This window comes from Ceratotherium simum, chromosome 34 (assembly GCF_057802395.1).
Source record: "Ceratotherium simum simum isolate JZ-2026a chromosome 34, ASM5780239v1, whole genome shotgun sequence".
Taxonomy (NCBI): Eukaryota; Metazoa; Chordata; class Mammalia; order Perissodactyla; family Rhinocerotidae; genus Ceratotherium; species Ceratotherium simum.
This window is the reverse complement of record NC_141933.1, coordinates 6,680,463-6,692,673: the sequence shown is the minus strand read 5'-3', so window position 1 is coordinate 6,692,673 and position 12,211 is coordinate 6,680,463. Positions and strand designations below refer to the sequence as shown.

The following is a 12,211-nucleotide window of genomic DNA, read 5'->3' as shown; positions in this document are numbered from 1 at the left end:
GCCCTCTGTGCAGCACAGTGCCCCCACATCCTGGCTCTTTTCCGAACATTCATCCCTCATAACTGCTGTGTAGCTCATCTCATCGCTTCGTCTACATGTGTGTGTGCCCCTGGGTCATTAACCCCTCCAGCAGCTCCGCCAGGCTCGCGAACCCCATCTTCTCGTCTTCTCACCGGTGTTTATGCACAATGGCGTTGAAGGCGAGCCCATCTCTCCAGCTGGTGGTGAAGTTATGCACATTGACATTGGGATACCTATAAACAGGGACCAGGAAAAACAGTGAGCAGGGCCAAGCCCTGGCCTGCGACTCAAGGATGGATCCCCAGCTTGTGTTTCTTGGAGCCCATTCTTCCTTTACTGCACGACCTCGGCACATCCACCCTCCAAGGCCATGTTCCCCAGGCAGCCTCACCCCGCGGTCTTCATCTGGCACCACAGCAGCAGGGCATCCTTGGCTGACTTCTTCTCCTTATTATCTTCAGTTTCCACACTGATGTCTTGGATCTAAGAAGGAAGGAAAGAAGGCCCTCACTCCCTGAACAGGGGCTCCTGCAGTTATCAGAGATACAGGGCAGGAAACTGCTTGTCAGACTCCTGTCATAGGGGAGCAGGGACAGAGCCTGGGGACCTTTCCTACAGGGCTAGTGACCACAAAACATCAGGTCAAAGGGATTTGAGGCAGGAAAATGGGCTAGGAAGTCAGAAAGTGGAAGTGCCTTGAAGCAAAGGATGCTGATTCCTCCAGGTGGGGAACTGAAGGTAGATGAGTGAACATTTGCTGAGAGCCAGGTTCCAAAGGGGAAGTTGATGGAGCTCTGCTCAGGGCTGGAAGGAGCAGAGGAGGTTACACGTGGGGAGTAAGTGGGGCAGTCAGGAGAGCTGTAATGGCTTTAGGACACTGGACTGGCTATGCTAGAGCATAAGAAGTAGGGTGGCTGTTCTTTTGAGGGAGGTAGGAGAGTTTGAAGTAGAGCAGTGGGCCGGTGACCCGATCCCGAATGGAGTTCTAAAACTCTCAGCGGTGAAGGACCAGTTTGTAAAATTTCCATTCCCTGTGGACCAACACGTGGTCCTACTGCACATGACTAGTACACAGACCAGGTCACAGGGAATTTGCTACAGAAGTTTGACAACACCCACACTGGTATCCACCCTGTTTAACGAGGAGAGTCCCCTGGTCCACAGCAACCACAAATTGCTAGACAAGGTTCTAGACTCTCCATTTTTTTTTTGGTGAGGAAGATTAGCCCTGAGCTAACATCTCTTGCCAATCCTCCTCTTTTTTCTGGGGAAGATTGGCCCTGGGCTAATATCTGCGCCCATCTTCCTCTACTTTTTTCTGTGCGTGTATGAGGAAGATCAGCCCTGAGCTAACATCTGTTGCCAATCCTCCTCTTTGTGCTGAGGAAGATTGGCCCTGGGCTAACATCTGTGCCCATCTTCCTCCACTTTATATGGGACACCGCCACAGCACGGCCTGACAAGCAGTGCGTCGGTGCGCGCCCGGGGTCCGAACCTGTAAACCCCAGGCCGCCGAAGCAGAGCACGTGCGCTTAACTGCTGCACCACTGGGGCGGCCCTATCTTCCTCTACTTTATATGTGGGATGCCTGCTACAGCATGGCTTGACAAGCGGTGCTTCGGTGCGCGCCTGGGATCCGAACCTGCAAACCCCGGGCTGCCGAAGCGGAGCGCGCGTGCTTAACCACCACCCACCTGGCCGGCCCCTAGAGTCCCCATTTTTGTACTGATCATGCCAGGGACCGGCAGTGGCTGTTGGAGGTGCGGTACCGGTGTGCAGAGCACTCTGAGTAACGCTGTGCTGGGGTACCTGGAATCGAAGGATGATGGTCCAGACCAGCCCGAGGGTCAGACGGTGGTTTCCGTCCACGATGTCATGGGAACCCATGTTTTCCAAGTGCACTTTCTGCTCCTTCAGGAACTGCAGCGCCTTGTCCACATTCTCCAGGCAGTGGATCCGCATGCGGCCTTTGGTGGGCTTTGGCTGTTGAGGGACAGGGGACACAAAGGCATGGGACCGTGGCTTCCTGCTTCCCTCCTAGACTTCCTGGGGCCTTGCTTCGCACACCTTCCTCCCTCAGGAACACAGGGACAGCCCCAGAGCTGGGCTGGAGTTCATGGAGCCAAAGCTGAGGCTGTAGATGAGGCTTGGGGCAGATTAAGATTCCCAAGGGAATTAATTGCACCCAGAGTGGGTGGGAAAAGAAACGTTTTCAATGACACCACTGTTCCTGTCTCCATGAAGCAATGTTCCTGTTTAATCCACGCAGCAAAGCCCCTCAAAATGAAACCATCCTCTGAGCAGAGGGCAGCCACTGCTTTCCACTCTGTGGTGTCACTCTTCTTTCTAAGGGCGACTCCTACGGCTTTTCCCCTTGACCGCTGTTCCTCAGGCTCCCTCCTCCCTCATGACCACAGCTCACCAGTATCTCTCCCGAGAGCACCTCGAGGAGCCTCAGGAGGTTCCGTCCATCCCGGAGGTCGCTGTACAGGTCTCCCACCCGGCATGTCACCCGGGCCAGGTGTGAGTTCACCCACTTGGTGAAAGTCTTCTTCTGCACGGCTTCTCGCTCATCTGTGGCAGCAACATGGGGTCATTTCTGTCCTTCATGTACAGTGCACCTGCTTCTAAACACCAGTTGGTGGGGTTGGGGCAATGAGGGGAAGCCCGAGAGGCCAGAAGTGAGGTCTGGGGAAGAGGAGGGGAAGAAAGATGGCTGGGAGGAAAATCCCTAACTTAAAAAGCTGGGAAATAAAGAAACTGGAGTGAGCTTGTAAGCAAGGTAAAGAACAAAAATGAGAGACAGAAAATATGCTTTGAGAAGAAATGATGAAAGAAATTAGAAGCATGGGACATGCAGGGAAGGGCTGGGATCTGGGATCTGGGATCAGAGCCCTGTCATATAACAGTGGTGAAATGCTGTTACTTCATCTGTCAGAGCCTCAATTTCCTCATCTGTAAAATGGGCATATTACTTCCTACTTCAACGGGTCACTGTGCTGATTAAACGAGACGATGTGTGTAAGATGCCTGGCATGAAGTGGCTCCTTGATGGGTTACTGCTGTCCAGGTGTGACCTAACCCAAAGCAAAGACCAAGAGGCGCTCAGGTCCAGCAGGAGGGACGGCTGTTCTCTTCGGGTCATGGACAAAGGGGAGGGTGTGGACGGAAATTACAGCAGCAGCTCTTCTAAGTGGTCATTAGGAGGATATGACGTGCTAGAGGCTGCCGGCCTCCTCAGTCAGCTTGCTCTGCTGGGGCAATTTAAAGAAAACACAGGTTCCTCTACTTGTGGGCTGGGTTCACTCAATTGGCGGCAAGGGGATCCAGTCCCAGGACACCAACATTCCAATGCTAAGAAGAAAAACAAGACCTTGAAAGTTGGCAACAGGGGAAACAGTGAGCCCAAGAAATATGGGAATGGGGGGAGGCCAGGCAGAGTTAGGCGCCTATCAAAAAAAGTGAGAAAATGCCCTGCTGCCTGGTTCACAGGGGGAGCTACCGCTGAGGGGATGCTGTTGGGTTCCACAAAAAAATTAAAATGTTATAAATGAGAAAGTGAGGGAAGAGGTCAGGCCGTCGGAAGCTGCTCAGGTCACTAGGATTTCTGCCAGTTCCCCAGAGAGAAGCCCAGTGCAAGGACCCAACCCAAGTGGCCAGGGCCTGAAGAGTCACTTTTGTTTCCTTCTCAGCACCAGCATCTCAGAAACCGAAAAGACTCATCCCTTAATCTCACATTCCTGCGCACCTCACCCATAAAACATGGCGACACACCCTGTCTATTCCTGTCTTTCTTACCTCCAACCCCTATACCTGCGCCAAGCTCAGGGTCAACAACTGCAGAGCATGGTCCAATGCTCTGTAGCATCTGTGAACCAAGGGTGCCTTTGGGCTCCCCCTCAGGGTCTACAGGCCGAGCTGAGATTGTCCGGATCCTTGCCATTACTGGATCCATGGGGCCTGCCCCGATGCCAGGCACACTGGGGTGAGGCCATTTTGGCACACAGGCAGAATAAAAGGCGAAGAGGTGGAAATAGTGACAGCTAGGGGAGAATTGCGCAGAGCCAAGCACTGGAGACAGTGTGCTTCACACGGCGTCCACAACCTCCACAGACACACACCCACCCCGCAAAACACAGTGACTCTCGGAAATACACTGCAATATTGGTGCCGAGATGAACACGCCTGCTCAGACATAGACCCGAGCCTGTTGCACCAACTCCCTTTGACAACTCCTCAGTTTCCACACAGCCTCCTCATACACAGGTAGACACCCACTCAGAAACCCAGGGCAACACAAACAAGCCCTAGGTGCCTCAGCCTCCTGGCTCTCCTCTCTCCTGCCCCAACTATCGGAGCAGGCACGTCATCTCTGAACCCACCGACAGTAAACTGCCTCAGTGAGACTGCGCAACAGGCCTCCCCACTTGCTGACACAGACGCTGCTTTTCCCGGCCTCGCCCGCTGCCTCCATGCTCATCGCTTTCGCTGCAACACACGCTCCGCCGCTCCCAGCGGGGCCTCGAGGTCACACCCACTCACGCTCTCTCACGGTCCCTTCCACTGGGTCCAAGCCTTTCCCAATTCTGTCAGCATCCATGTATTTTCCGGCCCCTTGTAATTATTCCCCCGGCACATTGTCTTCCAACACAAACGTCTGAGTCACAGAAAATGCTCCACTCCGTGTCCTTTGCTCTGGCTCCTGTCCCACACCCCGAGGCCCCCCTCTCTGGGCACAGCGCTTCCCTCTGCCTGCCGAGCTCACCTTGAAGCTGTTTGAAGCGTCCTTCCAGCATGCTGGCGTACTGAGCGGGGTCGATGAAGGCAGCTGGTGAGAGCAGGAGGCCCCCGGGGTTCTGAGACCCTTCCACAGCCTCATAGTAAAACTCACCAGCCCCGTTCAGGCTGTGCCCGTGCACCCTGCCCACTCCGTTCACATTCATGGTGCCTGCTGCCTCTCACACGGCCCGGGGCCCAGAGTCCATGCTCTGCCCGCCGCGGGGCAGGGCGGCAAGGTTCTGCTCTCTCTGGAGCCTGGGATCCCAGGAGGCTGGGGTCCCGGATCGGGGGATGGTTCAGGGATGGTGGAAGTTGCGAGGAGTGGGAGAAAGGAGTTACAGGATGTCTGAGCTCCTGAGCTCCAGGACAAGTCAGCAGGGCACACCTGACTGTGGGGAGAGAAGACAGAGGCAGCTCCAGACAAACAGGTCGGACAGTGGCGGGGGAGGGGTAGGAGGCGGAGCTCGGCCTGCTGGGGCAGGGCGATGCAGGGCGGAGGAGGGAACTGCAAGCGCCTCAGAGGCCTGCCCATCAGGCCCCAAGTTGCCTAAGAGTTCAGAAGACCAGAGAGAGGGGCCCCCAAAGCAAGTCCCGCTTCCCGAAGGTTTGCAGGTGTGACAAGGATGGCCCCTCTCTGGGTGACTCTGGGAGGTCTCCCTTCAGGACATGGGCTTTGACCTCCAGCTCAGAGAGCAGAGAAAGAGAAATCTTTGAAGAGGCAAAGCCAGCTCAGTACATGCCAGGCACCATGCTAGGTGTTTGTGTACATTCCCTCATCTGTGAAAAAGATGTCATCCTCCCCACTTCTCATCAACACCTCCAGTTCCCGTCCCTTCCCTGCCACTGGGCCCACCAGGCCCTCCTCAGCCAGGTGGTCCCAGGCCCCCAGTACACCCACTGCTGGGCACATCTACCAGATTCCCTCCTACCTCTCTCTGCGCTTCAGCTCTTGTCACTTACAGCCTACTCTTGCCCTCCCCCATCTTCATTCATTCAGTATTTATTTGGCACCGACTGATGTGAGGCGCTGTGCGAGGCAAAGCCCACAGAGAGATGCCTCTTCAGGAGAGCCCAGTGTAGTGGTGGAGATAAACACCTAATGGCAGCATGGGGGGGGGCACATGTCGTGTGTGCACAGACGTCACGACGGTCTTGGATATCACGTGTCGTGTGCACACAGACATCATGACAGTTCTAGAGGCTACACGCATCCAAAACAAGAGTACCAGGGAAACTTTCCCCCAAAGAGGTGGCATTCTCCATAACCCACATTTTCTCTTCTCTCATCTATAGAAACGCTGATATGAGTATTTCACAAGCCAGCCTGAAGACCCAGCCAGAAGGACAGAGAGGCCCAGGAGAAAATGATAAGGGACCCCCCCAGAGCTATGGCCGCCATGCGGGGGGCTCCTTGGACTGGTGCTAGGCTGGCTGGAAAGAATTACCTAGAGAGCTTAAAAATCCTGATTTCTGGACCATATGTCCAAAGATCCTAATTTAATGTGTCCAGGAAGGAGCCTGGGAACCTGTATCTGTAAAAACGTCGCTGAGCGATCCTATAAAAAGTGCGGCTAGGTTGGGGAACCACCCTCCTGAGTGTCTCCCTTCTTCCAGGAGGCCACCCCACCCACGCTGGGAGAACGTAGTTGCAACCTCTCCCACTGCACTGGTCTGAGAGGCCAGCAGGTCAGTGAGAAAGACGAGGGTGGGACGGAGGAAGGAAGCCCGATGGGGTGGGTGGCCTTGGGGTGTGTGGGTGACTCAGCCCCACGCCAGCCACTGGTGGTGTCAGGTGGCAGCTGCACTCTTGTTGCCATGACAACTCCTCCCGGAACGCAGGGAGGCCCGTCGGACGGGTTTGTTTGTGTTCAGAGGAGCAGAAGGAGAGAGCCCAGGCCGTAGGGGAGGGCAGAGGCTGAGCGAAGCAGAGAGCAAAGCCGGGAGAACGGGCAGACGCAGAGGGAACCTGCTTCAGGGAACAGGTAGACGAAATGATGGAACAGACGGCAGGTGGAAGGAACAGGTGGGGAGGGAGAGGAGCGGATAATGACCTGGGAGGGAGAACAGGTGTGAGAGATGACAGTGGGAATCAAGGAAGACACAGCAAGGGGATGAAAGGTTAGGGACAGGTGGGTGGAAACAGAATAGCAAGAGGAAGTGCCAAAGAATTACAGAATGTGACTCAGGAACAGAGGGCTGGAAGTCAGCGGGTGCAGAAGGGAAGCCAGCTGAGTCGGGGTCAGCATGGCTTCTCTGTGCTCGGGGGAAGGGAAGCTGGGGAATGTCCTGGATCCCATAAAGTTTGCTCTTGAGGCTGGAGTTGGGGGAGCAGGGGCTTGATAGAGTGATCTGGATTTCCCACTCTAGCGCAGCAGCTTAGAAAGAAATGTAGTCTTCCCATGAAGTTAAAGGACTCTTCATGAAAAGCTTCTCCCCCCAGCCTCCTCAGCATCCCCCCGCCCTCCCCTGACCTCACCTGCCAAGGCCTTAATGCGAGACCTCTCGAAGAGGCGGGCCGAGCTGCTGTCATTGTCCCAGTCCGAGTCGGGCAGGTCCCAGCGGTTGTTGATGTCACTGTACTGGCCCTGGATCTCCAAGCTGTCGAAGTCTGTGGGTGACAGGGTGCTGCTCATGGTGGTGGGTAGCCTCCTGCTCCTGCAAGGGGGAACGTGGCTGGTGAGGGGCATCTCAAGGCCACTGAGCCCACCACTCACCATGTCCTTCTATCCTCCTGCCTAGATCTCCTCCGCTCTCCTGATGGCCAAAGGTTATGGTTGGTTTTTTTGTCATTGGAAATCAGCCCCTAGTGGGAGAGGGAAAGCCATGGTGGGGAAGCAGAGGGACAGAAATACAACAGATGCACACAGAGTGAGGCGGGAAGGCAGCAGTGTCTCAGAGTGATGCAGCAGACAGGAAGGGCTCCAGAGCCTCAGGCCAGAGAGGGACAGTGGGCAGAGTAGGGGGCCGAAAGTGGCGACGGCCATCAGCATGGTTCAGGACAGCAGTGGGTAAACCAGGGTGGTGCAGGAAGCAGGGACCCCCTGGGCAATACTGAGTATAAACTGGAGTTCGTTCATTCCCTGGTTCCACAAACTGTTCTGAGCCCTTCCTCCATACCAGACAGCTTCCCTTACCCTGTAGGCATCTGAGATGAAAAGACTCAAATCCTGCTCTGGAGCAAAGACGCATCTACGATACATCAGGAAGACTGTGATGCGCTGTTGGGGAAGTGCCTGGAGTTCAAAGCAGGACACAGATCGGTTCTCTCCCCTTGGTTTCCTTTCCGTGCTACAGAGAATACTTAATAGGTGCTTGATAAATGTCGGCTGTGCTACGTGTCCTCGCCATTTACATGCATCAGCTCATCCCAACCCCCTATGGGGCGAGGGTCCATCATCATCCCCATTCCATAGATGAGGAAGCTGCACTGGCAAAATTAAGTCTCCATTCAAGGTCACACAGCTGGAAGGAGCAAAGCTGGGTTTTGAAGCGAGGTTCTTTCTGATTCTCGGGGACAAGCTCTTAATCAGAACATTTATATGTTCCTCAAACTTCCTGGAGCTCTTCATACTCCCTGGGAGAGATCAGCACCCACTGCCCACTTCTAGGGCCCAGGCTGGGGGTTAGGACCATGTAGGCTCGACAGCACTAGTCACAACTCTAAGTTACACAAACAAACTCTGTCCTTCTCAAAACTAACAAATGAGCTTCAGATTAGCTGCTAGGGATTTTAAAAAACACCTCTACTGTCCAAAGTTCTCATGTAATTCAGCATTCAGCAGCCATTCAAGAGAATGGAGGGGGCTGGGTCTGTAACTTTATCGGAACCCCAAATTCTGCATTTCTCATTTTCCTAGTACCCCTCAAATGAAAGAGATTTTAATCCTTAGCACTACCTTCTACAGTTGGGCTACGATCTTGGCAGTTTCTGGCTCTGGAAAGGGGGTAGGGAGAACCTTCTGTGTGGTTTTGAGGAAGGGAGAAGGGATGGGTGGTGAGATGTGGGTGGGTAGGGAGGGCACACCCAGGCTGAACTTGGCTTCTGTCATTAACTGGTTCCCTGAAGCTGAACTTGACCCCTGTGACAGTCAGGATCGTCTGCCCCTCCTCTTTCTCCCAAAGAGAAAACACGCACAAGGATTCTTCTGCATTGATGAGATGCGAGGGAGCTAAGGTGTAAGGTTCCCAGATTTGGGCTTTACATTCCCTATAATAGGAAAGAGAGCTTAATTCCACTAGGCCTAGGACTCCTTTCTCATTTGAAATCCATCATTTCCCCTAATCCCCAACAGATTCTTTGAATTTGCCCTGTAAATATTTATACAAAAATAAATTCTAGGGCAGAGTTGAATCACCCTGAGCAAAGAGTGCTGTGGGCGAGGCGTGACCTGAACTAGAGTCACCTAATACTCTCAGCCACCGGACAGGGAAGCACCTCAAGCCCCAGGACCAACTCTAATTCCTTTTCTCTCCACCCTTCAGCTTAGGGCTTCCTCACCAGCAGCCATGCTCACGCTGAGCTCTGGGATGGACACTTCCAGTGGGATGGAGTCATACTCTCCCTGCATAGACCTCCCCACTAGAACTCCTAGATACAATGCCCCCTGACCTTTTCCTTTCACAACCATTTTCCTTTTATCAGGAGTCACAAACCTATTGAACCTGGCCCCCAGGAGTGTGGCCGATACGCTGTTTAAAAATAACTGGTTCTGGATTCCCTTAGGTGGGCCCATGCTTTCCATTTCTCTGCAAGCCCCACCATTTCTTTTTGTATCCTCCCCAGCCATATCACATATTTCTGTTACCTGCCTGGCCCCTGAAGGCCTCTGAGGTTTTCAAACCCTGCTTTCTAACTTTGTACTCCACAAAGAGCAGAAACTTAAAGAAACAGATTGTCTGACCCTGTCTCCAAACTACTGTGTGTCCCTGGGGCCCCTGTAAGCGGCACAAAACCTGAACATGTACTGTTTTGCCTTCTTTTTGGTGATCAAACTTGGTCCTTCCAAAGGACCTACTGGGACCCAGGCATGGGATCTAGACATCCCAGTGAGGTCTGGCTGCTAAAGCCTCTCCTTGGATCCTATAATTTTGGGGAGAAAAGTATGGATCTGGAACCTCCCCTTCTCCCAAATAAAAATTCAACCACTTAAATGCTCCTCTGACCAAATCATACATATTTTGCATCCTGAGTTTCCAGGGATGCCTGCCATCACATGGATAAGGAACCAAAATGGCACTGGTGTCTTGAGATCACAGAGCCCCACAGGGCCACCAGGTTGGGACTCCAAGGAGTTTATTCCCATAGACTCGCACATGAACAGTGCTGTCTGGTGTTATTCAGTGCAGTGGTTCTCAGGGCTTCTGAGTTTTGGTTTTCAAGTGTTTGGGCTCTGCAGCTCCCTGACCTTCTGGACAATATGCTGTGTTCTCCATGTTCCCTGCTGCCATCTCCAGATTCCTGGAGTTTCCCATTTGAGTTTCTTTACATAGATCTGTTCTAGTTTTTTCTCATTCAGTATATCATTCCTCACTATGATCTGGGTCTCCATGCTCACATTTCCTTAGTCAGCATGCCCCCCAGCCCCAGGACCCCCTGTCTCTCTCTGTGCTGGAGAATCATCAACCTTATTCTCCTCCGTGGATTCCTGAACTCTGGCAATAGGACGGGCCAGCAGCTAATCCAGATTACAGTTTTACCAGCACCTTATTCTTAGCCACTGACCTCGAGGCCAAGCCCAAGGAGCTTACATTGGTCCTGCTAGAATAAGGCCAACCCCCGACAGCTGCAAGCTTGGGGTCCTGCTAGATTTCACGCCCAAGCGCTGTGGGATGCAGACTCTGCTCGGCCTCGTGCCAACCCTCAGGGGCGTCTGCCTCCCTTCCCTTTTCCTCTGATTTAGCTGGCGTGTAAAGCTAGAAATACTATCCCCCGGGCTAGAGCCTGTCATGTACCCTAATTCCTCCTCTGGCCACATCCTGTTCCTGATTAATTCTTTACCTCCCTCGGAGAGAGTTGATCATCCCCTCCCCTGTGCTCCCAGAGCACTTCAGCAGGCAGCTATTAATGCACTTATCACATTGTATTATAGTTAGTTGTTTATGTGTCTCTCTGCCTGCTCCATTTTTAACCCGTTGAGGACAAGGGCTGTGTCTTACTCCCGTTTGGGTTTTTTAAGCCCAGTACAATAGGTATTCAATAAAGAGATATTGAATAAATAGACCATAACTCATTTTTTGGCCAGCAAATTAATCTTTCTTAGTGCTAGAGAAAAACTCAAGGAAAGAACGAAAATGGGATTAGAGAAGACCCTCTGCTCCTCAGCTGGAGTACTCTCAGGGTTGAGCTGTGTTGTTCAAGATCAGTGATTCTCAAATTTGCATGAATCACAATTACCTGGAGGGCTATTAAAACACAGATCACTGGGCCCTGCTCCCCAGAGTTTCTGATTCAGTAGATCTGGGGTGGGGCCAGGGAATTTGCATTTCTAACCTGTTCCCAGATGATACTAAAGCTACTGGTCTGGGGACCACACTTTGAGGGCCACCATTGCACAAAGATGAGGAGCAGTTAGAATCAGCTAGAGGAGCTATGAGGACTAAGACACAAAGTTTCAGGGGTGAGAGCGACCTGAGGTTAGGTTAGACACTAACCCAGGCTAAACTCAAATATAACTTCCCCTCGGAAACCCCAAGACCCACAAAGAGCCTCAGGCGATGAGAGAGGAAACTGAAGATGGAGCAGGCTCTAGATCTAATGAGATAAACAGAGCTGATGTCCGGGCACAGGCGAGTCACAGATGTGCGGAAGGAGGACGATATGGCTAGAGACGCTATGGGGAGGCAGAGTTGAACAAATGACAGCAGGCGGAATAATAGATTAGAAGAAACGGGGACTTTGCCAAAGTAAAAATCTCATTTGACTCAAAATATGAGTGGACTGGCAGAGAGATAGGAAAAAGAAATCACAAATAAACTCAGAGCTCCCAGGAAGGAAAAAGAAAGATGCACTCAGGGCAATCAGAGAACCCACAGGAGAAACAAAATCCCAACCTGTTTCCCTCAAGGCTGTGTCCCTGATAAAGCACAGGAACTCTCCTCCAAGAAATTTAGGGACGGGGCTGAAGAGTGGGACTGAATTTTTGTTTGATCTTCTCCTTTAGAATCCTCCACTCAGGGCAGAATTATTCAGACTAATTTTCACCCCCTTCCTCACCCCCTCCCCCAAGTGTTTAACTGATGAGTTACATCAGTTTCTCTAAGGGACAAACCTAACTAAGATCTATATTAGCTTTTTCCTCCCTAATCCTTTGCTCTTATGAATATGTCAAGAGGTTGCCCAACACCTCAAGCTAAGACCCGTATTTGGAACTCACTCTGCCCGCTTCACCTTCAAGGAAAACTGGTTTGTGGA

General features: G+C 52.5%; 1 protein-coding gene across 4 annotated transcripts in view; it reads right to left on the bottom strand.

The window, feature by feature from the left end:
* SPTBN2 (spectrin beta, non-erythrocytic 2) overlaps positions 1-12,211 on the bottom strand; it is a 40,318-nt gene that overhangs the window by 26,281 nt on the left and 1,826 nt on the right. For 3 of the 4 annotated variants that reach the window (XM_014793047.2, XM_087422588.1, XM_087422587.1), the window contains exons 2-6: positions 7,277-7,455; positions 2,444-2,595; positions 1,831-2,004; positions 413-504; positions 174-254 (exon numbers count right to left, since the gene is read on the bottom strand). In XM_014793047.2, coding sequence (XP_014648533.1) covers positions 174-254; positions 413-504; positions 1,831-2,004; positions 2,444-2,595; positions 7,277-7,433 — 656 coding nt within the window. In that variant the 5' untranslated portion in view covers positions 7,434-7,455. Of the gene's footprint in view, positions 1-173; positions 255-412; positions 505-1,830; positions 2,005-2,443; positions 2,596-4,786; positions 5,206-7,276; positions 7,456-12,211 lie in introns of those variants that run through there. The other variant, XM_014793046.2, reaches the window with a different exon arrangement.